Source organism: Acromyrmex echinatior, chromosome 10 (genome assembly GCF_024713525.1).
Source record: "Acromyrmex echinatior isolate Ae372 chromosome 10, ASM2471352v2, whole genome shotgun sequence".
In the NCBI taxonomy this organism is placed as follows: domain Eukaryota; kingdom Metazoa; phylum Arthropoda; class Insecta; order Hymenoptera; family Formicidae; genus Acromyrmex; species Acromyrmex echinatior.
The window spans coordinates 10,172,376-10,197,933 of record NC_141861.1 but is presented as its reverse complement, the minus strand read 5'-3'; the positions used below and the strand labels follow the sequence as shown (position 1 = coordinate 10,197,933).

Here is a 25,558-nt window from a genome sequence, read left to right as displayed (position 1 = left end):
AAATAGCTATACGACCTAGACATTGACTGCCGTAAACTTGTTGCAGCGATCGGAATGTTTCTGATGCACTTTTACCAAGTTTTGCGTTAAATTTCACTGCTCTTTGTTCCATATTAAAATTTCTACCTCGACCAAAATCTTGTTTAACATGAACTGTCATATCTTCGTTATAAGTCAACCAAAATGAATGAAACTTTGACAGATGATAGCAAAATGTTCAACCTTTAAAATGCATGTTTGAACACACAGATGTTGCCATTGGTTGCTGAGATGTGGTTCGTGTTCGGGAACATATTTGTCCACTGTGTATAACGCACGACAGAGAAGAGAAACTCTGTTTCTTTGTAGTTTGACTAAAGATTTTACTTCAAATTTTACAATCACAAATTCAGTACACATAAATAATTATCGCAGAATATTCGATATAATCACCCTTTTCCGAATTATCTTAGTAATAGAAGTAATAGAATCGCAGTGATTTTCTCGGCGGTTCTCGAAGGAATCTTCCTTACAACGGTTTTACTTGGCGGTTTTTCACGGCGGTTTTCGACACGATATAATAGCGAGACTCTGAACACTAAGAGTATATTGCCTTCGTGACCTGGGCTCTCTTTTTGATAAAATCCAATAGAATTTTACGACAATTGTAATTTTTGCATGGCATTTGTTGTATAAAATTGATTGGCGTCTCGGATTCTTTTCTAATGACGTTCGACGTAACAGTCATGCGCGACAGAAAATCCGCGCGTAGGATTGGTGGCTGCGCGTGACGTGTTCGTGGAGCGCTGCGCTCGCGCGCTTGATTGAATTGTTCTCGAACCTTCGATGGTCCGTTGCCGTTGCTGTGTGTATGTAACGAATTAATTTGAAATGAAAAAAAAACCGACAAATTGGTAGCTTTAGCGAGAATTAAGATCATGCTAGAGATGAATTTATAAACTCATTTCATGCATGCGTCTAACAATAATTACTGTTAATCAAACGAAAGAATTATTGCTTTTTTACGAATTAACGATCTCAAACAACCTAAATTAGTTAAAAAAGCGAAACTCATAAGAAGTAATTATTAGTAAATTCATAAAAGGACCGCGGAATAGAGAATGCATCATTGAAATAATCAATCAGCACTATTCGGAATAACGCAAAATAACGCTGATTGGTTGTTTCAATGATGCATTCTCTATTCCGCAGGTCTTTTTTGCACCGTGTGATTTCACCTTGAAATCGACACACGTGTTTAATTGGGAGTGCAAGAAACTCGCATTTTCGGCATCCTTGTGCATCCTGCTACCACTGAACGAGTTTTTGATGCGCACTCAGTGGCCTAGTTTCTACCGGATTTAATCCGGATCAGAATGTAAGGGTGAAATCACACAGTGCGGAATAGGACTGCGGAATAAAAAATGCATCATTAAAACTACTCAGCGCTATTCCGCATTTGAAGTTGCGAAATAGCGAGTGCGTCATTGTTCTTGTAATAAACCGTCATATTTTGAGAGGTTAAAATAATCTGATGCTGATTGATATGATGGAATTGCTTAATGTTGAGACGAATGAAGCAAAAAGACAAAATCTGAGTGCATAAATATAGATACCAAGATCAAAAAAACGATGTATTACGTGCGATTTCAGTGTGCTCTTTTCCACACTTTTCCATCACGCCAGTTTTGTGTGCTATGTTCACACGATGCAGAAAAATGATAGTAAATGCGTTAAAGCAGCTCAAAAAATTATTATGAGATTGTAAATATTAATTGTAAAACATTAAATACTACACTAGTGATGATTGTTTTTACAATTTGAAAAATTATATTTTATTTTAATAAGCAAATTATTAACATAAAGTTAATAGTTTTTAAATTATATGCTTGATACATCTTTGATGCATTATGTAAACATAGCACACAAAACTTGCGTGATGGAAAAGTGCGGAATAGCGCTGATTGGTTGCTTTAATGACGCATTCTGTATTCCGCAGTCCTCTTCCGAACCGTGCGATCACCCTAAGGACCAACCTACTATAGTCGAACATTCCCCTGTCGTTTGATTATAATAAGGGGAATGCTCGACTATAGTTGGTTGATTCTTATATTCTGATCCAGATTAAATCCTCAGTGGAAACTAGGCCAGTGTTTTCTTATATAATATGTGCTCAATGCGACCCAGTGAAAACTGCTTTCAGTGAGTGAATCATGTGGTGCCATGTGGTTACTGAATAAGTAATAATTCAAATATTTCATCTAATTTCTAATAAAGCGTATAATGCCGAAAGTTCGTACACAAGTTACTTCTCGTGTCCACATGGAAGTGGCGAGACAAGGTATATATTCATAAAAATATTAGTAATTGTTAAGTTTACTTTCCTAATCTCCAATGTTAATAAAATTAGGCTCATTCGATTTTTGCACAAAATGAACGAATCTGGCAAAAGAAAGTATCCCGTGAATCGAGATATTAATTGTTAAAATTAACAGATATTCATGTTAGAAAATCTGGTTTCTAATTAGTTAGAATAACCCCTCCCCCTCTTCCACACCACCTAAAATATTATTTTCTATAAAAATTGTTTTTAAAATAGATAATTTATGTTTTCAAAGCAAAGAATGATAATTCTTCAGAAGAGCTTCCTCACCTCCGATTTTGATAAAATTCTTATTTGAGTGTTTTTGCGTAAAATGAAAGAATCTGGCAGAAAAAAGTCTAGGACTGCCCTGCGAAGCGAGATATTGAGCATTAAAGTTGACAATTGAGGTTAGGAAATCTGTCATGTGGGGTGTATAGACAGTAGCGTAGCCATCTCGAACAAAACAAATATCATATCCTACTCACTTGGGACCTAACTGCCTAGAAGTTACAGCCTAGATAATGTCCGCTTGAAATATTTCTAACTCATGAAGACAATGGGGTGTGAAAAACTTTTTAAAGCAATTTTTTTACTGTCTAGGCTGCAACATATGTTGCAACTAATGTTCTTATGTCTCTATATATACCATTGATGTAACAGATTTCCTAATCTGAATAATCGTCCATCCGAGAGACACTTGAAAAAAAATTAACGGTTAATATTAGGTGTTTGAATAAGTTTTCATCGTTTTCTAAGAGATGTCACGAGTACTATATATTATACATAGAATTCCAGTGGCAATTTATTGTATTTAAGAGTATTATACAGTATACACAAGTTTCATATTTCGTATATGACATTTGATGGACGTAAACAACATTTTTGTCGTTACATTGAAAACATCGACTTTTGTGCCAACAAAACAGCATTTACAAAAAATTTTACTGTGTTTTACTACTTGTTTATGATTTATAAGAAAAGTGCAAATAAAAGTTATCGTTTGCTTGTGGAGATGTATGGGGAGTATGCTCCATCCCCAAAAGAGTGGTTTTCAACGCTTTAGAAGTGATGATTTCGATAAAAGATAAAGGACGTGAAAATGCACTGAAAAATTGAAAAATGAAGAACTGGAAACATTACTTAATCAAGATCCATGTCAAAAAGAAAAAAGAATTGTTGCTGCCGAAAGAATTATTAGAAGCATTAAATGTTGATTAATCAACTGTTAGCAAATGTTTGCAAAATTTTGCAAAAAAAACAGCAGAAACTTATTCAAACGCCCAATATCTTGATCCACGGAGTAGAATAATATTTTTTTTCCACATTCGTTTATTTAGTGTAAAAACGCGTCGAATGAGCCTAATTTTATTCAACATTAGAGGTAAAGAGTCTAAATTCAACAATTATCAAAATTGTATGTATCTATATAAATTAATACTAGAGGTCTGTTTTTTTTTTAGCTAAAGTTCTTGCACGATTCATCTTTCTTTCTTTTCTCTCCACGTTGGAGAGAAAGAAGTTCAGTTAAAAAGAACAGGCCTAAAGACTAATATTTATATTATGTGATAAATTTTTGTAAGAAACATATTTGTTTCTTGTAGGAATTTTATTTAATAAGGATAAAGGTCAGCATATACTGAAAAACCCTTTAATTATTCAAAGTATGGTTGAAAAAGCTGCACTTAGGCCGACTGATGTTGTATTGGAGATAGGTCCTGGTACAGGCAATATGACTGTAAAAATGCTTGAAAAAGCAAAAAAAGTAGTAGCGTGCGAAATTGATCCAAGAATGATAGCAGAATTACAAAAGCGTGTTCAAGGAACTATACATCAATCAAAGTTACAAATAGTGTATGGAGATGTATTAAAATCAGATCTACCATTTTTTGATTTGTGCGTTGCTAACATCCCTTATCAGATATCATCACCATTAGTATTTAAGTTACTTTCACACAGACCACTTTTCAGGTAATTACATATTTATAAAAAATATTTTGATATAGATCTTTTAGCCCAGGAAAACCGGAGTTAAAAAGAAAAAAATTGCTGCAAGCTGAATTTTTGCATAGAGGTCTGTAATAGTGTTGTTTTTAATATATAAAAATTTATCTTCTATGAGGGCATGCCTGGCCATGAAGCCATCTTAAAAAAATGTTGCATAAAATCAACAGCCAGGTTTTCTGCCAGGTTTTTTTTTGCAAATATCTCAACTATTGTATGGAAATTAATGTTCAGTTCGAAATTAAAGCTGATAAAATTTCCCACAATTTTATTTTTTAATGGATCTCGTGCGACCAACAATTCCCGAGATAGATTTTTTTTAAAGGATATCTTATTTTCGTGAATGTTACGTACAGTAATCGAAAAAATCGCTTTTTATGGCCCTCGATTTTGGAACTGAACTGTGTCCCAAATTTTATATTGAGACATTAATTACAGAGAAGTTTGAAGTTGAGGTGACAGTTATTATCAGAGCTGAGAGGGGTAGAATCAAAGTCCATTCTCGAATTATCATGGATCTGCGAGATCCGTTATTTTAAGAAGGTTGATCCAGCCGGATGTATATCAATTGCCCATATCGCTAACTGATTAATTTGAAATAATATAATTTCATTAAAACAGTTGAAAATTACTACGAACTGGCCGATATGAGTGATGTGTGCAATTGAACTGTGTACAAGTGCAACCACTTCCAATGAAGACAAGATTAACTGAATATCATACTTATTCTGATGATTTTGTAAATTAATTTGTTTTGAATGTAAAAAAAAAACGAATTTTCGTAATACGTGTCTCTCCAGCTATGATAACAATTGCCATCTCAACCTGAAACTTCTTTGCAATTCATATCTCATTGTATCATTTAGCACACAGTTCAGTCCAAAAAAATTGAGAGCGAAAAAAACCACCTTTTTTCAATCACTCTTTGTTGTATTTTCTCAAATATCTCAAATTTTTTTCTGCATCTACGTACAAAACACATATGACAAAATCGAAAAAGTATTTAATTATTTACTGATTTTTTATTGAATATCATACGACTAGATTGCTAGTTCCAGAGATATTTTTTTTAGACATTTTGATTTGCGATTATGAAGTTGAGAACATTTCCTCGTACATGTATCGGAAATATCTTATATACAGTTACTCCTACAAAAAAAATAGTTCTTATCAAAATGAAAGATTAAATTTTCTACATTTTGATTTTTTAATGATTTGTATACAGTTAATAATAATTACTAAGATACAGCTGAAAAATGTTTATTATATGTGTTTCCGAGTACATGTTTGTAAATAACTTATTTCTGACTTATCTGAGGCGAAAAATGTATAGAAATTATGCGGAAACTTATAAAATTATCTTTAAAATGAGATTTTTTTTAAACCTCGTCCGATGAATAATTTCCAAGATACAGTCTTTGGAAGATGTAATGCGCTGATTTTATGAAAAAAAATCGAAATTTTTGTATAAACAAACATATGTAATAACGATAGAAAAATCAATATCCACATTATTCTGTTAGTTTATACAGGGTGTGTCATCAAAATCCGGACAAATTTCAATTTAAATGTTTTCTGCTATATTGTGCCTCCGCCAGAAGTTGTTAGTGTCCGAAAAAACCTGATGCTTCTAATAAATAGTCATATTCTCAAAATGGCCGCGATGTTGAAACCAAGTGCGGAGTATCATCGAAGACCTTTGCGCTGAGCGCTCAGCAACGGAAATAATTCGATTCTTTGGATATCCGAGATCAATCGTTTATGACGTTGTGGCAAAATATTGGGTCATCTAAAAAGTATCTGCGGTACTTTGTCATTAGATATATGACCATCAACACACATCTAGTGACAAAAACCGCGGATACTTTTTAGATAACCCAATATATTTAAAATAATTCAACAAAGATTCCAGTATGCCAGCAAGGAAGAGTCACTCGAAAGAACGCACCGCGAGGACCCTCGCAGTCGTTGAAAGGACTCAAGCACTGATTTCGGATGACCCAGGGCAATTGTTACGAAATTAGCATCGATTGTTGGTGTAAGCGAGTCAACAATGCGTCAAATTGCCGAGGAGGACCTTCGATACAAATCGTACACATTAAAGATACGACAGATGCTGCCAGGACAAGCCGAATTGCTCGTCTCGACTCCCATTCTGGTTTCCCAACAGCCCAGATTTAAATCTCTTGGACTACTACGTATGGAGCGTAGTTGAAAGGGTCACAAACAAGCCTCAGCGTCCTAATGTGACGTCATTAAGGATCGTTATTGAGGCAGCATTCGTCGGCATGGACAGCGCTATGTTACAGCGTGCGTGTGAACGAGAATAGAGACCATTCAAGCTAATGGGGGATATATCGAATAATTGTACTCTACAGGGATCCCCCATGTAAAAAGATTTTTTGTAATATTTAATTTTTCATTAAAAACATTTTGTTTAAAGAAATTGTTCGATTTGTCCGGATTTTGGTGACGAACCCTGTATATATGTACGCGATCCTATCGATGATAGCTTAAAAAATTTATTTTTTGAAAAACAGTTGATATAAAAATGCGATTTACGATACTTTTTCTGCAAATATCTCAATTTTCGCAAGTAATATTTGTAATATTTGTTAAATTGCTAGTCAATGTAACTCGTGATATTATTGCGATAGTTTAGTAGAGTTAGGGTTTTCAAGACCGAAAAATCATTTCGGCGTTTCTGAGGATTACGTAGTATATAAATTCACACGAGAATCATACAAGCATTTAAGATCCAGCTAAGGCTTTGATTTCTATAGTTTCTATAGTTTTTTCCAATTTATATCCTCATTTTCATGGTCGACAATAATTGCCAAAAAAGTTTATTTGCAAAATTTTAAAGTCGATGTGCGTTACTGAGTTAATAATACATGATATTTGCTTCCATTTGATACTTGGACTATATTTTTAGGATGAATTCGAGATATACTATAGCAGGCTGGTCCAATTTGAGCTCCGAAGTCAAAACGCAAAGCCATCGACGCAAAAAAATTCAATGTGAGTAAGATTTCGGGGACAAAGTGTTCGGAGTTCAAATTGGACAGGCCTGTACTATAGGAAAGTAGCCGTTGGGACCCGTATATAATGACCGTGTATAGTGCATTTCAGAGGAAATTGTGCAGCTGAACATGTATTCGGAGTAAATTTCATTGTATCTTTGAACAGTGAACTCAGTTCACAATTTACAAAAATTAATGAGAAAAAACTTCTCATCAATATTTAATATTAATAAAAATTTAGTATTAATATTAATATTTTATTTAATATTAATATTTAATATTTTTGTAAATAATAAACTTATCTTTGTTTCGTCTCTTGTATGACTATATTTTTACCTTTTACATAAAATTATTGTAAAGAATACACTAATAAATTCATAATGTCAAATTATATCCAATTTGAGTTATTTTTAATTCTTTCTACAGGTTGCTGTATTCCTACTTAATATGTTGTTAATTTAACTGAAATCATGTACATTTAATCCATATATTGTATAATATAACAATAGATGTATAACTATGGATAACAGCAAATGTACCAATAAATGGATCTTTTTTCGTAATTGTTTCAATGTCCATAAATCAAGATATCTTAAAAAAATTTCTCCGAAATTTCTCCGAACTATTGGTTGTACTATATTCAATAAAAAATCATTTTGTAGATAATTAAATACTCTTTCGATTTTATCATATGTGTTTTGTACATAGGTACAGCTAAATTTGAGATATTTGCAAAGACAAATTAAATTTACGTAACGTTCGAAAATAAGAGATCCTTTTAAAAATCTATCTCGGGAACAATTAGTCGTATAATATTCATTAAAAAATGGAATTGTGGGGAATTTTATCTGCTTTATTTTCGAACTGAACGTTAATTTCCAACGAATAGTTTCTAAGATATTTGCAAAAACCGACATTTTTTCAAGATGGCGCAGTCAGCCATGTCCTCATATATGGGGAGTTTTAATATGATAAAAAGGACACTATTACAGATTTCTATGCACAAATTCAGCTTTGCGGCAATTTTTTCCTTTATATTGCTAAAAATTATCTAGTTTTCCTAGGCTATTTGTAAATGTAAATGAAATACAAGTTCTGAAAGTGAATTTATCTCGTGCTCCTTTAGTTTGTAGCTTAACATTCAATTTTTCACTTGTAAAATCAAGATAAATATGAAGTAAAAATCTAGATCGAATTTGTCGATTATAAGAATCATTTGCTCCCATATGAAACAATGTGTTATTTTGATATATATATATATATATATATATATATATATATATATATATGTATGTATGTATATATATATTACCTTATTTCTTACAGATAGATATTTGATTGTATTCTGAGAAGAGATAACAAATTTCTTAACTATGTAGTGAGAAGTATTTTAAATGAATTTAGCAAATGTTTAATATGTAGGTAATACAAGAGAAAATAGAGTTAACATATGTTAATATATGTTATTTCTTTTTATAGATGTGCTGTACTTATGTTCCAAAGAGAATTTGCAGAACGCTTGGTAGCTAAACCTGGTGATAAATTATATTGTCGCTTAAGTATTAACACACAATTATTGGCACGAGTAGATATGTTGATGAAAGTTGGAAAGAATAACTTTAGACCTCCACCTAAAGTAGAATCGAATGTAGTGAGAATTGAACCAAGAAATCCACCACCTCCGATTAATTATCAGGAATGGGATGGTCTGACACGGATTGCTTTCGTGAGAAAAAATAAAACGCTGTCTGCAGCTTTCAAACAAACCACAGTTGTTACTATGTTAGAGAAAAATTATAAAATTCATTGTAGTTTGAATAATAAGGTAATTGATACTATCTACACGTTATGTGATACTAAGTCTAGAAATATTGACCAAATGCTTTCTTTACATTATAATATTTCTTATATAATGCAATACTTTATATTGATTAGCATATATTTATAGATTGTATCAGATAATTTTGATATCAAGCAATTGATAGACCATGTATTAGAAAAAGCAGATGCTAAAAATAAACGAGCTAGAACTATGGACATAGATGATTTTATCAGGTAAACAAGTTGATATTAATATAGCAGTTTGTAATGTACAATATATCATCTTTAGTAGATGCACTTGTTCAACATTTAAATCTAAAGTTTATTTCTAGTATTAATTCTCTTTATATTTATATAGATATACGTACACATACGCACGCACACATGCACAATATAAATGTAACATTTAGTTTATATATGTTTAATTATACTTTATGATCGTTCATAGGCACTTTATAAACGCTAAAACAATTACAATTAATGGAAATGTATCCTTTTTCAGCCTGTTACATGCATTCAACGCGGAAGGTGTGCATTTTATATAAATTTATATATTAGGATATATATACTATTTATATGTAAACTAGAGATTTTTATAAATGAAAGATTTTTATGAATATGTAAAATAAATAAGCTTTGTGAAGAAAATAAATTGTTCTATTTTTAAGAAACATTTGTTTCAAAATTAGAATTTTCTCATTATTAGGCAATTCTGAGGCAATTCTTACATAATGTTTTACAGAAATAAAATAAAAAATGATGTGCACATGAAAAACTATTCATGTTGCTTAGATTATTAGCTATAAACACAGACTTATATAAGTTTGTGGCTTAAAGTACGTCGCAGCACATTTTAAAACTATAATGTATATCAGCAAACATACTTGAAGCATTTTGTTTATTATATTAGGTGTTGGAATTAATTCGTAGCGTTTTTAATGAAAGAATGTTATTTATTTCACATGAGCATTAAAAAATACATTAATGAAAGTACTTCCCATCACTTGTAAAACGCTACGAATTAATTCCAACACCTAATAACTTGAAAAATATAAAGAGTCCGAATCTATATTCTGACATTTTTTTGCTTTGAGTTTTAGATTCGCCCATGAAATATTGATATATTTATTAAAAGTTATATTTCTCTCTGCATGACAGATGAAAAATATATAACGTTACACTTAGTATTATTTTATAGTATTATTTTATATTTTTTTTAGTGATTTTTCACAGATATAATATTTTTATTAATCTATTTTTTTATGTTCTTCCTTTTACGTTATAAGCCTCTGGCCTGTGTTACACCTGTCTCGTACGCTTGTGGCGCGCAAGCTGATTATTCAATTGCCACAACATATGGGACCTAATGCTAATTCCGAATGATGGATTTTTCGAGGTGTTTTTGTAGACAAGATTATAATAAAAATACTTTCGAGAGATTGCCTCTTCCGAGAGGAGACACGAGCATAAATATTTTGATTTCTATCAGGATCGAATCCGGGACCTCTGACATGATAGATGATAAACCAGTGTCTTGCTCTTCTATTTTCTATGTTGATATACTTAATTATTATCCAGTTATAACAATCTATATACGTAAATGTTGTATAATACAAATTTACAATAATCTTTACGCACATTGATATTTTTATTTTATTGTAATTTCACATTTTTTATCTTTTCAGTTACATCTCTATTATAAAACAAGATTTGTGTGTTTCTAAAACATCATATTTTAGCTCATTCATTTAAAAACGATATTTTGATAATAAAACATTTTATCATTATGCAAAATGTAATAATTATTACGCAATTATATAAGATATTCATGCATAGCTCCAATTTATGTATAAAATAATCTTTATAATTTTTTATACGCATGTATGAAAAAAATTATTTTTAACTTATAATATTTTTAGTTTTATTGATGTAAACTTCATCCCCATTATATATATTTTATATATACGCACACACACACGCACGCACACACACGCACGCACGCACGCACACACACATACACACGTATATATATAAAATACATATAAGATGCAAATCTTAATTAAAATAATTTACTATAAGTACGCATATTTACAATCTTTGGGATTCCATATAGATCATTATAATATTCCAAAATGCACAAATTGTTCTTTGATCAATATAATTATAATGATATACACACAATACACATATATATGCACAATAACAAATATATATTCTGCATGTATATATCGCTGTGCGCAATGTTATATTCCCATGGAGAGGTAGCGTGATATATAGTACTATTATAGCAACAATTTTTTGTATTAGCGATGCTATGATAAGACAGTATTTTTTGTTGAAATTTGCAATATGCAAATACAAATTTATTTTAATATATACATATTTTATCATAAAGAATAGAGAATAAGACGTTATTTTGTCTTTATTGATATATAAATGGAAATATTTTTGCGCCACAAGTAGGTAATAATAAAATAATATACAAACATTAATTTGTAAGAAAAAGAATAATCCTAATTTAAAATATTGTTGAAATTATATATATAACAAATAATAAGTATTGTATATAATTATATAACAAATAACAATCATAAAATGATCTTAGCATCATGATGGGGAACGTCTACAAACAGAATGGTACAAACTACAATAATATGAAATTAATTTGATTAAATTCTATTTACGTATATTTTATAAAAATTTGAATATCATTTTCTTAAATTAAAATTTATTTTATAGTATTAACTAACACAAAAATCGTATGTGATATTATCCCGAAGTGGAAGAAGATTGAAGACGTCGCTTCTTTTTCTTTGGTCTCGACTTTTTTTCATTTTCGGATTTTCTATATTTAGATTCTTTGCGTGATTTATGTTTTTCTTTACAATCGGAACCGTTACGATCGGAATGTTTCGTGGGATACATGTCATTTTTCGAAGATATAGACATTGTTAAAATTGTACTTGCATTGGATTGCGATAAATTAAATATTCTGCTACTGGATCTATAGCGCTCCTTATCTTTATATTTTTCTTTACGTTTTGATTTTTTCCAATGCGAATAGGATTTATTGGAATAATCACTACACTGACTACAAGATCTTAAACAATCATCTTCCGAGTCTGAAGAATAACAAATTTTCTTTTTTGATTTAGACTTATATTCACTTCTTGACATATCTTTATTTATTGAGGCACTGTCGTCTTGACTTCCAAACTCGTTTGTATTTCGACATTCCCGGTGCTTATGATTCGGCCTTTTATCTCGTTCAGAAGCGTTAGAAGATATACTGTTACTTCTAGATCTAGATTGTCTGTTTTCGCAGCACTTCAGATCTTTATTCTTAGACTTTAACTTTTCCAAATTGAAAGTTTTCTCTTTATTTCTCGTTATTTTTCCACTTTTCACTGTATGATCGTTTGTTATGCTAGAGGAACAATCTCTTTTCGATTTATATTCTCTGTAACACTTCTTGGTTTTCATTTTGTTATCAGTCTCTGTGCTGCTACTGTCACTAGATGAATCCTCATCTGAATAGCTTTCTTCTCTTTTAATAAGTTTTATTCGTCTTGTACCTTTAGCCTGTACTCTATATCTTGGCTTTCTCAATCGTTTTTCATTATATTTCTTTAATAAACTTTCAGATGAGCTGGAATCACTAGAACTGGATATTCTCTTTTTCTTAGATGATTTATTCCGGCTTCCTGTCCCATCTGATCTTTTATACTTTTGTGCTTTTTTCCCTGATTTCTTCGAACGGTTTCGTCTACTTGGTCTCGGATTGTTATCACTGTCAGATAAAACATCAGTACTTGACACTGAGTAAGATGACGAAGATGATTCTTTCGCCTCCTTGACATAAGACGTACTTGGTAATGATGTATTTTCCAAATGTGTTCTTCTTGTAGTTGATCTAGTAATAAAAATATGTAATGACAAATATTAAAAACCGCATATTACAATTATACTTATATTAATGCACATATAAGTAATTTTTAAAGAAATTTTATCAATGTTTAAATGATTAAAAAATTATATGCATTGTGATATGATTTTTTTATAACTTACTGCATATTTCCATTCAATGTATGAGAAAAACACACATGCTCAGTATCAGAAGAAAGTAACTCTATGATTTCTGGTGTTCTTTCATGACGTGGTTTTACGTAACCAATTATTTCACAATCGCCATCTGATTCAGAGGAACTCGATGAAACGATTAACAGTTCTGGTACAGTATTAGATGTTTCTACTCTGTGAAACATCTGTCCTGCTGCACTAGGACCTAAAATGATTATACATGCAATTTTATATGTATATATACATATATATTTTTTTAGTTGAACTGAATTTTGAATAGAATCAAATTGGATACCTCTTCTGTCCAAAATTCAGTCCAACCAAAAAATTTCTTTCTGGACGCAAATTGTACATATGTCTTTCTCAAAAGTATCAGTCTCGACAGTATCAGTGCACTCCTCGCCCTAATGAAGTGAAAAGTAAGATTCAACAAAATGTTGACATTAGCAATGACGATTAAGATACGGCGATAACTCGCAAACCCTTGACATTTTTGAACATCTTCTTCCTTGGCTGATGTTCATGAAATTGGTTCACGAATCTTGAACCATTTGAGTGATTTAAGCATTCTCTATCGGTACTTCGTAAACAATATAAATAGCAATCATTAGGCCCGTCATATTGAATTTCTCAAAAGGCCAGAGTGCTAAAGAAAGTAGACGTGTACCTATGATTTGAGTCCAGAAAGAACTTTTTTGAATAAACTGGAATTTTGGACAGAGGGAGTGTCCGATTTGACAGAGAATGCCCCATATATGGGATGGGGCATTTTAACCCCCTTAGACGGATATCTCAGAAACTAAGAAAGATACATGAAAAAGTTTTTATATAAAAGTTGTAGATGTTTTCTTGGGGGAAAAAAGGTAAAAATAACAGGTTTTGTATATAGGGCATTACCAAGGTTAAATCAAGGTCGTCGATTTTTTTTTTAATGGAACACTATTTTTGATACTGGAATTAAATAATTAGTGTCAAGAGCTTTTTAAAACATTATAAATGAAATTATTTTCCATTAAATACTTTTCAAGTTATAAAGCTTGGAAATTACAGTACTGCCTGCACTACCAAAGGTGTCTAACTCAATATATCCAATCACTAAAACCTCTTGAATGTTATTCAGGATCGTGTCCTGGATAACATTTGTCAAGATCAAGAGCATTAGAGGTTTTTATTTTTATTTTTATGTAAAAATAAATTTTTAATGCAAAAATGAAAATAAGAATAATCTCAAATAGTCTTGATCTTAACAAATGTTATCCAGGACATGATCCTAAATAACATTCAAGAGGTTTTACCCGTCGATTGGACACGTTGAGTAATGTCAGCGGTACTGTAATTTCTAAACTTTGTAACTTGAAAACTTAATGGAAAATAATTTTATTATAATGTTTTGAAAAGCTCTTGACACTAGTTATTAAATTCTGGCATCAAAAATAAGATATTCCATTTTAAAAAAAATCGGTTTGACCTTGAACTAATTTTGGTAATACCCCATATGCAAAGTCTGTTATTTTTATCTTCTTTCCCCCAAGAAAACTTACAACTTTTATATAAAACTTTTTCCTATATCTCTCTTAGTTTTTGAAATATCCGCCTGGAGCGATTAAAATGCCCCATCCTTATATAATTATAATACATATATATAAAAGTTAAAATAGCAAATTTTTTTATTTATGTTCATATGCACATGTTAGATTAAAAATGTAATACAGGATGCGATTTGCCATTTATTTCTTACCTGGCATGCTAATAGGATGTGCCAAGGTATTCGGCATCTCAGCGTTTATTCTCAAATCAATTGCTTCAGCAAGTATTCGTACATCAGAGTTGTCAAAGACAAGACTACTGCTGCTACTGCTACTGCTACTGGATGTAGGTGATTCAATACGAGTTGCATACTCATTTGATAAACCTATAATAGATATGATAATGAACTATGTATTTTGATATTTTTTGCAATTATATAATCCGTATGAATAATTACAAACCACGTGGCAAATAAGTAACAGATTGATCATATCCAACCAAATCAAAGTTGGTTTGGGCAAAATTTAACAATTCGTGTGCAAAATGATCCGTATGTATAGCGAAAAAGGGTCGAACAATATTCCGAAATTCTGGACTTCTAATATCATATTGAGTTAAGGCCTCCATTATTATACTCAACACATAAGCAACATGAGTCGGTTCATTATTAAGTAAAACTTGCAACTCTCTATTTAACCATGGTATAAGACGATCTAATTCTTGTGGTTGTCTTCTGCAATTTAATTGACGAATAAATTTAAATAAATAATTTATTTATGAATAATTATAAAGACATTTTTTAATATTGCATACAAGAATAAATAATAAAAATAAAAAAATATATTAAGAAATTTATTTACCTATAATAATCAGCGCTACATTCACGGAAACGCCCAAATATGTCAGGTAATGAAGTAGCCCATATACCATGCCTATAAACTGTACGACGATAATCTGTAGGATTAGCACGCCTACGTCTACGTTCTTCTCTAGGCACTTGAGGTGCCATACTAGGTAATTGCTCACGTCTTGTAACCTGCTCTGGATTCAATAACACTCCGTGTCGACGACTGCCAGTCATTGTTGTTCTGAGACATTGAATAAAATTATCTTATAAGTATGCAAATTAATAGTGTATACAATTTATTCTTTTGATGTAATCGATAATGTAATTGATAAAACATATTTGTGTTATACATAAATTGTACCTGTAAACAAATCGACGAGGAGCAGATTCCCAATCAACATCAAAGTTGACATCCAAAGTAGCAGTTACTTGTGGCTGAGGAATTTGCGATGCTAATTCACGAGGTACATGATATTGATCATAATCTTCTTCTGATCTTACATTGTGTATAATTGATTTGAATGTTTGCTTGCATAAAGGACATTCTGTCTTAATTTTGGACCATTGAAGTAAGCAAGTAAAACAAAATTGGTGCAGGCAACTGTCTGTGAAAGATGTATTAACTAGTTTTCCCAAACAAATGCTACAATTTGGAGGTGGAGAAGCTGCATCGCTTCGCTCGTTATTATCAGAATTTTGTACGAGAACTTCAGATTTTATAGGCTCCTCCACAACTGCACTGGAGTTCTTTATTTCTAATGGGCCTTCCATTGTTATCTATTATAAATGTCCATTCGTGAAGAAATTTCTATAAAATAAAAAGATATACACATATAAATATACAACAGTAATTTTTTATTCAATAGAATAGATGTAATATTTGAATTAATATTAAAAGATAATAATTTATAAGATAATATTCTTGAGACTTCCATGATGCTTTCTATATAAAGATTATGCGTTTCACGGATTTCTTCCGTGCCCAGATCTATTCTTGAAATGCCAAGATTCACGAAACGTTGGCATTCCAAGAATGTAGATCTGGACACGGAAGAAACCCGCAAAACGCATAATCTTTATACATTTATAAGATATTATTTTCACAAATAAATCATATGATTACTAATATAAAATGTGATAGTGAATAGAATTACGAGTGCAAAAGTAAGTTATACATATATAAAAGATGAATAGGATATTAATAAATTGTAAAAAATATATTATCATCAATGTAAATTATATGTGTAATATTTAAAATAATTAATTATTTAATATGAACACAATACTAGTTCAATACTGAACAAAATCCAATTATTTTTAAAAAATTAATGAAATTAATGAATAAAATCTATTTTCAACTTAATGTGTGATAGTCGAAATTTATATACAGTATAAAAGATATTACGATTCTTTCACAAATCTTTCAATCAATTTGTATGAATCAGCATATATCTCGTTACATTATAACATTATTTCGTATTCTATTGCGTGTGAAATAGAAAGATAGTAATAGAGATTGACGCTTACAGAGCGTTTTTCATACACAGCATTCGTTTGTGCATCACAAATTTTCTCATTTTATAGTAATGAGACGAAAAATGACTTCAATTCGATATAGAAAATGCTGAATGTTCGATTAGAAATCATATGGAACGATCGTTGGGATACTTGCACTTTGGATAATTACACTCGAAAAATATACTTCTCATAGAGAAGCGCGTTGATGGCAGCTTGGCGTATCGTCGATGTGTTTCTTCACGTCATGCGTCAGTATCTTTTTTTCTTTATGAGCGTTGCTCTCCACCCTTTTGCTTCCTTTATTACCTGCTTTCGTTTCCGGTATTAGGTATTATGCGATATACTGTAGCTGTATATATCTAAAAATCCGCAAATGTTGAGTATTTCAGAATACTCTGTTTCCACCGTGATATCTGTCTACGCGACAAATACGTTCTTACAGTAACCTCCAATAATTTTCTACGGTAAATTCCTTCGAAAAATGCGTGAAACTGCGAGAGCTGTGTAACGCGATGTTCCCCCCAGGCTCGAGAAAAAGCTTTACCACTCGTATTCGACGAGCTGGTACTACTGCGCATGCGTGCATTTTGTCTCATTGTCAGTCTCAATTTCATCTGGGGAAATATAAATTTTTTTTATAGGCTATAAAGTAAACTTTTTAATTGGATTATATTCGCAGAAAAAGGGCGACAATATTCTCGTGTAAGGTTGAGAATTATCTCTTTTTGTACTTTTGAGTTATTTTGTGAGTACTAAAGAATAAAATTAACAAAAGCAATTATTTTATATGGACGTTCAATTATACAATATATATTTAAAGGTAAAAAATAAGTTCACTACGAAAAAAATTTAGTTATACAATATTTATGAATAAAAAAATAAAATTGTAACACATTTAATCATTTATGATTTTATAAATTATGACATAAATAAGTTCTCTTTTTTTACATACATTTTCTTATAATTTATGGATTATTTGAACGTAAAAAAGTCTTTTATTGTTGTACCGATAAATGAGAAAAAATCACTCATTATTTGGAACGGCGATGTGTGTTCTTCGTCGTTCGATGTGATGGAGCATGAACTTGTTCCATGTATCGTTGTCATTGGAAGAGTCTAAGGAAAAGACCGAATGTTATTTTGATAAACGCGTTTCATAAATATAATTATGTAAAATGCATTTCTATTCACTTTATAATTGTTGTGACTTGATTTTTTTAAGCATCTAGGAGTAGATATAGATTGTGTATTTTTATTTTTACATAATTTCAGTTTTGTATTTTTTACTTGGGGAGAAGTATGACCAGGTTTGGAATATTCATTTTGTTTAAATCTTTTGGTAGTAATAGGTAAACAAATATTATTACTTTGAGTATCCTCATCCATTTCATTATCCTTTTTAAAGTATATTATATTGGAGGTGTCCAACGATACCTAATATGTAATATAGAAAAATCTGTGTTAGTTCATTATTATATCTCTTAAGATAATCTACCTGTAATACAATCTATCTTCAATCAATTGACATTTTGTGTTAAACATCTCAAAAGTTAATACTAGCAACTTACATATGAAAAATAATATGTTTATACCTGTTCATCTTTTATACATCTTTTTCTTTTAATAGATTTTTTTGGTATATCATCTGATGAAAACTCATTAATATTTTTATGTCTAAGTGGCTTTCTCGAGCTACTTTCTTTTCTCAAAGTTTGTCGACATTCAGTATACTGAAAACAAGATAGTACATAATATATTAATTAGGAAAGCTAAAAGTACCAAGATTATATCTACATTTTTAATAATGTAACAAATACTTTTTTAATAGCATTTTGTATCGATTGTATCCATTCAGCACTATCCGCATTTTCTGAGTACAATAAGAATGTTTCATGCAAACACGTTATACGGAACAATTTTTTGCTCAGAACACAGGTTAAACTGCACTTGTTTAATGGTAGAACGCAAGATATGTTCAGCGATGTCTCTGGTTCACCTTTACAATACAACAGAGTGTCATTTAAAAGAACAAAATATCGTCTATAAGTTGAATTGCCTCGTCTCGAAACACGCATCAATGGTCCTTGTTTGATTAACATTCTACCAGGTTTGACAAGGTTAATAGAAGTAACAATGCATTTCTGAAGATTTAATAATTTTTGTGTTTCTTCATTTTGTGCGATTAAAGTATTTATGTGTTTCGCAGATTTTTCAATTTCAACCAGACATGCTGCAATTAAAATTTAATTAAAATATGCTAAAAATATACATTCAAATACATGTGAATTTTTTGGCGAATCTTAATAATGTACTTACCCTGTAAATGTCGATATTCTCTATGTCTATAAGGAGTATGTTGTAACACTTGTTTAACAAGTAATTGATATCTTGGTACTCTTTGCACTGGTGTAATTAACAACGAAGACAATTTCCTGCCTACTTCTGATCTTGTTTCTTGATCACAAATAAATTTTTTGAAGACAGAATCATTCTCTTCATTTGTCTGAAAAGATAATCTCACAGATAAATTTTAACATCCTTTTTGGATGCACTTTAACAAAAGTATTTTTTTATATTAAAATAATCAATGAAAATATGCACACGTATGTATTTTTGAATAAATATTCATATCAAAATATCTACATCTATAAAATATAAATAAATCAAATGAAATTAATTGCTTTTACGAGCCGATATAGGATAAAAATAGATAATTTTATTCAATTAAATAATGACAATATATACGTTTCAATCCTTTGTTCGGGTTCTCTTCAATATAATAATAATAATAATAAAATTTGAATAATTCAAATATATGTATATTAAAACATGCGATAAAAACGCTATCGGATTGTCTCCTAATTAGTCATACAATACGTTTAATCTAATCTAAAATATTAGCTCATATTAATGACCTGATAAATAAATCACGCTAATTTTTCAAGAATCATATACATAATTAAATTTTAATAATAATTTTTGCGTAATACTTGACAATTACCTGTAGTAAATTTAATACTTGTGTATAATCATAAGCATAAACAGAATATAATTTAAAGAATGGTGCAAGTTTGTGGAATACTCCAGCTATGTTATCAGGATTACGTTTTAATCCTGCCACCAGTTCACCACTCACATTATATAATGTTTTTATGTTTTCAGCTAAGGTGACAAGTAATGGATGGTCCAACAATTTTCTCTTGAGAATAGGTTGTATAAAAAACTGAAAAAACATATATTGTACATACACACATATACATATACACACACACACACACACACACACACACACACATATATATATAATATATAATTATTTATATCAGTAATATGAGTATATTAATAGAAAATATACTTCTGCTAAGATTTCCAGTTGTTGCAAGTAAGTAACTTCTGTAGTGAGTATTTCTTGAATGGCTTGTGATCTTAGAATTTTTTCCTTTTCCTCTGCACATTTTTCATTATCTTCATTTAAAGCATGTAGAACTGAAAAAATCATGATGTAAAACTTGCTTAAGTGATAATTACAGTTAACGGATACATTTAAAAAAAAGATATAAAAAATTATACCCTTCATACGGCTCCGCATGCTCAACATATTTCTTTCATTTATAATTAGTCTTAATTCTGAACTAAGACTAGCTTGAGGCGACAACGGTGAATACATAGTTACATATAAATAGTTATATATAAATTATTTGTGCGTATAGAAAATAAATTGACAATAATATGATAAATTCTATATTTTATTCTATTCAAAATACAATGTAATATAATATTTGAACTTTCCTCCGAAAATTTAAATAAAGGCTTGATTATTTGCTACTGTTGATAATTCGACACGGTGTATGTATGTGCAGCACTGTTGTGCACTATATATACGTACAGTAGTGTAGTACAGTATATTGTGTACGTTAAAATTTAAATGAAGCTTGACAGCGGAAGTAGCAACACCTGTTTATTTTAGGCCGCTATTCATAGTCAGTTTTCTTATTCAAGACCATCTTTAGTTCTGTCTTGAAATATCAACAACCAATCAAAGAGCCGCATTAGTCTTAAGATATTGGCTGCGTTCAGCAGAACACAACAGTTTTGCAATTCTCTACTGAGATAGGACCATTCCTCTTGATTTAAAAGCATAATCCAATCAGTGTGAAGAAAACTTTCCCAACAGTTGCAAAATAAACGTTCTGCTGAACGTAGCCATTATTTAAGATTAGAGCTTAAGCCCGGATCCTCATACGGCAACAGCGCTTTGACACCGTATATTGATTGGTGAAAAGCGGGTGATGGGGATAAATTTTATCTCTACAACCATTTTTATATAGTACTTTCAGGACCATTGTATAAATAAAATTATATTGTATAATATTGTAATTATAAAATATTGGGTCATCTAAAAAGTATCCGCGGTACTTTGTCACTAGATATACAATATGACCATCAACACACATCTAGTGACAAAAATCGCGGATACTTTTTAGATGACGCATATATTGTAATTATTGGTTATGTCCAGTGTCCAATGTCGACCATATCACATGATACCACGCGTACCGCCTATTTTCCTAGTTGCTCACAGTTGTCTAGTTAGTTAGTGTACCGCGTACCATGCTCTATGTAATCGCAACCTAAGGGTTCGATTACATGTATTGCACAGAAACTAACTATAGGAACCACGCAACCATGCCGCTTACGCTTTTCGCCTCTATCATATAGCGCGGTAAGCGGCACGGGCTAGTGACAAATAAACTCTAATATGAACATAGTACACAAAACTGGCGTGATGGAAAAGTGCGGAAAAAAGCACACTGAAGTCGCACGTAATGCATCATTATTTTTTTTATCTTGGTATTTATATTTATGCACTCAGATTTTGTCATTTTGTTTCATTCGTCTGGACAAAATAACGCAATTCCATCATATCAATCAGCATCAAATTTTAACCTCTCAAAATACGACGATTTATTACAAAAACAATGACGCACTCACTATTCCGCAACATCAAATGCTGAATAACACTGAGTGATTTAAATGACGCATTCTCTATTCCGAGTCCTATTCCGCACTATGTGAGTTCACCCTAATAGAGGAAAGCAAGCGGCACGTTTGCACGGTTTCTATAGTTATCAATTAGTTTCTGAACCGCATATCGTGTACTGCGCTATATGTAATCGCATCCTGACCGCATCCAATCAGGATGGGAGCCATAAAACCAGGAATCTTATTCTTGAAAAGTATCACATATGAAAAACTAGAGAAATGCTATAGTATATGTAACACATTATAGCATTAGTTTTTCCTATATCTTATAGCCCTAGTTTTTCATACGATACTTTTCAAGAATAGAGGCCCTGATGTCTCCAATCTCTTCCATGCCTATGGAGCTGATGTCTGCGTCCAATCAGGTTCGATTGTGTATTTTGAAATGAGATGAAAATTACAAAAGTGAGCAATGATTACTAGATATTAACTAATTAAAATATCAATATTATAGTGAATTTGTTCACTTTTGTAATTTTCACCTCATTTCAAGATACACAATCGACCTCCGGAGGAGCCACGTGAAACAGTTTGCCACTTTGTCTCTCTGTGAGAGTGCTGTCACATAAGGCATAATCTGTGTAACCTGTGTATTTTAGTAATTTTATTAGAGGTTACAGGTTACGCTTACGTTATACCGTCTTGAAATAATCGACTATAAATACCGGCCATAGAGACCCTCTTATTTAAATCAAAAGTTTGTTTGTCTCTGTTTTTTTTAAGTTAAAGTTCCTGCACAGTTCATCTTTCTTCCTTTTCTTTCTGCGTTGAAAAGGAAAAGATAATGGCCCACGCTTACAACGATGTTAGCGCACTAACATCCTAAGCAGAACAAGTCATTATGATATCAAAATCACTCCAAAATGATCATTAAATCTCATTTTTCAATCATTTTCGATTCATTTTAATGTCATTTTAACATTATCGTGAACTTGTTGTTCTGCTTGGGATACTATACTTTACGTTACGTATATTATAGAATTTTAGAGATAAAAGCGTGCTTTAACTCGCGCAGTAATTCTGATTATACATCATCAATACATCATCATTTTTGCTCCCGCTCCAACTGTTTCACTTCGGGACATGGATTGGCTATTAACGCTATGCTAGAGTCGTTCATGCAGCTTGCTAACGCTCCAAAGTATGTTAAGGGTGCGTTCGGGGAGGCACTATTCGCGTTATGAACGTAAACGCTACCAACGCTGTTCGTTAGAGGCAATAGCGCGATAGCGTTAGCAAGCTCCATGAACAATCCTAACGTAGCGTTGGTAGCATTTAACCAGAGAGATTTAACATTTGTCAAAGTTAAGTTAATGTAGGGGATTTTGTTTTCAATCACCGACCAAACTTTTCTCTGTAATTTAAATTTTTAGAGTTTTGTAAAGTATACGTAACGTAAATTTTTCATTTTCTTGTAATGAATAACAGAACGCAATCTCAATTGCAATCTCTATAATCCGGCTAGGGTCGGAATGAACGTAAACTAATTTAAAAAATTAATAATTATACGGACACACCAGGTGATGGAGTTGAGGATTTTGATGCACTTTTTACGTACTGTTTTTGAGCAAAAAAAAACGATACGTGTCCGGCCGTTTCAATCATAGTTTCGAAGAAATCAATTTTTTAAATTATTGTAATAATTGTATGTAATAATTGTATGTACGAGGGGTATCCAGAAAATAAGTTCCGTTTGTATTATACGTTTAGTAAGGTCGATGTATGAGCGAGCTGGCAACACAGCATTGAAGAGGGGAAGCTACCGAATAGAATGAGCGGTGTTCGGCGTCAGTAGCTCGTGAAACACGGTCAGGAGAGGTTATCAAAATGGAGTCCTCCACTTCGCGTCCCGCCATCTCCATTCCGATTCCTTCTCGAGTTGTTTTGCGCGGCATCATTCAGTTTCTTTTTGCTCAAGATTTTAAATCGGTTGATATTCACAAACAGCTTGTTTCTGTATATGGAGAGAGTGTGATGAGTGAATCTATGATGCGGAGATGGATCCGAGAATTTAAGGCAAGAAGACATTCGCTTGAAGACGAAAGTGGGAGAGGCAGACCCTCCCTTATCACGGATGAGTTGACGACAAAAATTGAAAATGCGATTCGCAATGATCGTCGTTTAACTTTAGATGAACTCCACAACCTTTTTCCAGAGATATCCCGAAGTCTTATCCATGAGATCGTTTCAGAAAAACTCGAATTTCGCAAGGTTTGCGCCCGTTGGGTTCCCAGAGAACTGATTCCTCTACACAAGGCCACACGAGTGACTGCAGGTAAAGAATTTTTGGACCGTTACATCTTTTTACGAAACTGAAGGAGTCCTTGGCCGGAAAATGCTTCCAAAGCGACGAGGAAGTTCAGATAGCTGTAACTAACTGGACTAAAGAACTGGCGGGAAGTTTCTATGCAGAAGGGATTTCGAAGCTTGTTTTCAGATATACAAAATGTATTGAGATTGACGGGAATTATGTAGAAAAAGACTAGAAGTTGTCAAGTATTATCCATGTAAATTTTAGATTTTTTCAATAAAAACTTTATTTGTAAAAAAAAACGGAACTTATTTTCTGGATACCCCTCGTATTATAATATGTAAAAATAATTATTGTAATAATTTGAAAAACATATTAGTATAAATGAAAATATGAGTATTTTTATAAATTTCATTTTAATTTAATGTTATTAGTTTTAATTACTTTTTGATTAATGAAATTTCATAATATTATATATTAGTATTATAGATAATAATTAAGCACTCATTTATATTTATTATTATCGTTGTTATCGTCGTTGTTGTTATTCACATGAACGCATAAATAAGATTGTAATGAAAACTATTACAGTTTCTGAAATTAGAAATTGGAAATTATGATTAGGAACAAGTAAGACATATGTTTGTAATTTTCTTTTGATTAACATTAATCGATTTGTTAATAATAATAAAAAACTAATCGTTTTGTAAACGTACATTGTACGGGATGATATAAATCACAAAAATAAGAAAAATATTTATTGTGAATATCTTACAAATGAATTTTAGAATGAATTCTATTTTAGAATGAAAAATTTGGTTTTCATCAAAATTGATTCTTGAAAGAAGTTATTTTCATAATGGAAATCAAATCTGCTTTCCGCCAGATACTAAAAAAAGTTATTATGTCTGCAACAAAAATTCATTCGTAAAATGTTCACAACATGCAGTAAATATTTATGTTTTTCTTGTTTTTATAATTTTGTTATGTCCTGATGACTCCATGATTCTTTTCTTTCGTGGAGAAAAATCAGTTTTTTTCTCAAATGTGAATAACTTGCGACTATCTCCATAATAGAGCATGGCCAATCGAATATCACTTTT

General features: G+C 31.3%; 3 protein-coding genes and 1 long non-coding RNA gene across 13 annotated transcripts; 2 read left to right on the top strand and 2 right to left on the bottom strand.

Annotated features, from left to right (window-relative positions):
- Positions 1-1,239: 1,239 nt before the first annotated feature.
- Positions 1,240-9,841, top strand: LOC105149331 (dimethyladenosine transferase). 5 transcript variants are annotated; one of them, XM_087410130.1, is made up of 6 exons: positions 1,240-1,357; positions 2,103-2,320; positions 3,946-4,312; positions 8,848-9,193; positions 9,317-9,423; positions 9,692-9,841. In XM_087410130.1, exons 2-6 carry the CDS (start codon positions 2,263-2,265, stop codon positions 9,732-9,734), a joined length of 921 nt encoding a protein of 306 aa, XP_087266256.1. In that variant the 5' UTR covers positions 1,240-1,357; positions 2,103-2,262; the 3' UTR covers positions 9,735-9,841. The 5 variants fall into 5 exon arrangements, with proteins under 5 accessions (XP_087266256.1, XP_087266257.1, XP_011059969.1 ...); XM_087410131.1 differs by having other exon boundaries at positions 1,252-1,357; positions 2,116-2,320; XM_011061667.2 differs by lacking the exon at positions 1,240-1,357 and having other exon boundaries at positions 1,956-2,320; positions 3,946-4,195.
- A 977-nt stretch (positions 9,842-10,818) lies between these two features.
- On the bottom strand, positions 10,819-17,757 carry LOC105149332 (uncharacterized). 3 transcript variants are annotated; one of them, XM_087410123.1, is made up of 8 exons: positions 17,602-17,757; positions 17,316-17,520; positions 16,005-16,451; positions 15,657-15,884; positions 15,258-15,529; positions 15,008-15,181; positions 13,258-13,474; positions 10,819-13,102 (listed from the first exon to the last, which is right to left on the bottom strand). In XM_087410123.1, the coding sequence occupies exons 3-8, from the start codon at positions 16,412-16,414 to the stop codon at positions 11,959-11,961; spliced, it is 2,445 nt and encodes an 814-aa protein (XP_087266249.1). In that variant the 5' UTR covers positions 16,415-16,451; positions 17,316-17,520; positions 17,602-17,757; the 3' UTR covers positions 10,819-11,958. The 3 variants fall into 3 exon arrangements, with proteins under 3 accessions (XP_087266249.1, XP_087266250.1, XP_087266251.1); XM_087410124.1 differs by having other exon boundaries at positions 17,331-17,757; XM_087410125.1 differs by lacking the exons at positions 17,316-17,520; positions 17,602-17,757 and adding an exon at positions 17,171-17,309.
- Positions 17,758-18,009: 252 nt separating this feature from the next.
- Positions 18,010-21,072, bottom strand: LOC105149335 (rho guanine nucleotide exchange factor 39-like). Of its 4 annotated transcripts, XM_087410127.1 has the most exons (8): positions 20,732-21,070; positions 20,517-20,647; positions 20,163-20,384; positions 19,478-19,664; positions 18,979-19,391; positions 18,754-18,891; positions 18,353-18,595; positions 18,010-18,277 (listed from the first exon to the last, which is right to left on the bottom strand). In XM_087410127.1, exons 1-8 carry the CDS (start codon positions 20,826-20,828, stop codon positions 18,134-18,136), a joined length of 1,575 nt encoding a protein of 524 aa, XP_087266253.1. In that variant the 5' UTR covers positions 20,829-21,070; the 3' UTR covers positions 18,010-18,133. The 4 variants fall into 4 exon arrangements, with proteins under 4 accessions (XP_087266253.1, XP_087266252.1, XP_087266254.1 ...); XM_087410126.1 differs by having other exon boundaries at positions 20,517-21,072; XM_087410128.1 differs by having other exon boundaries at positions 18,529-18,595; positions 20,517-21,070.
- LOC147908277 (uncharacterized) lies at positions 19,139-19,647 on the top strand. The gene is made up of 2 exons (XR_015546308.1): positions 19,139-19,278; positions 19,368-19,647. It is a non-coding gene; the product is annotated as an uncharacterized LOC147908277 (long non-coding RNA).
- Positions 21,073-25,558: the final 4,486 nt, after the last annotated feature.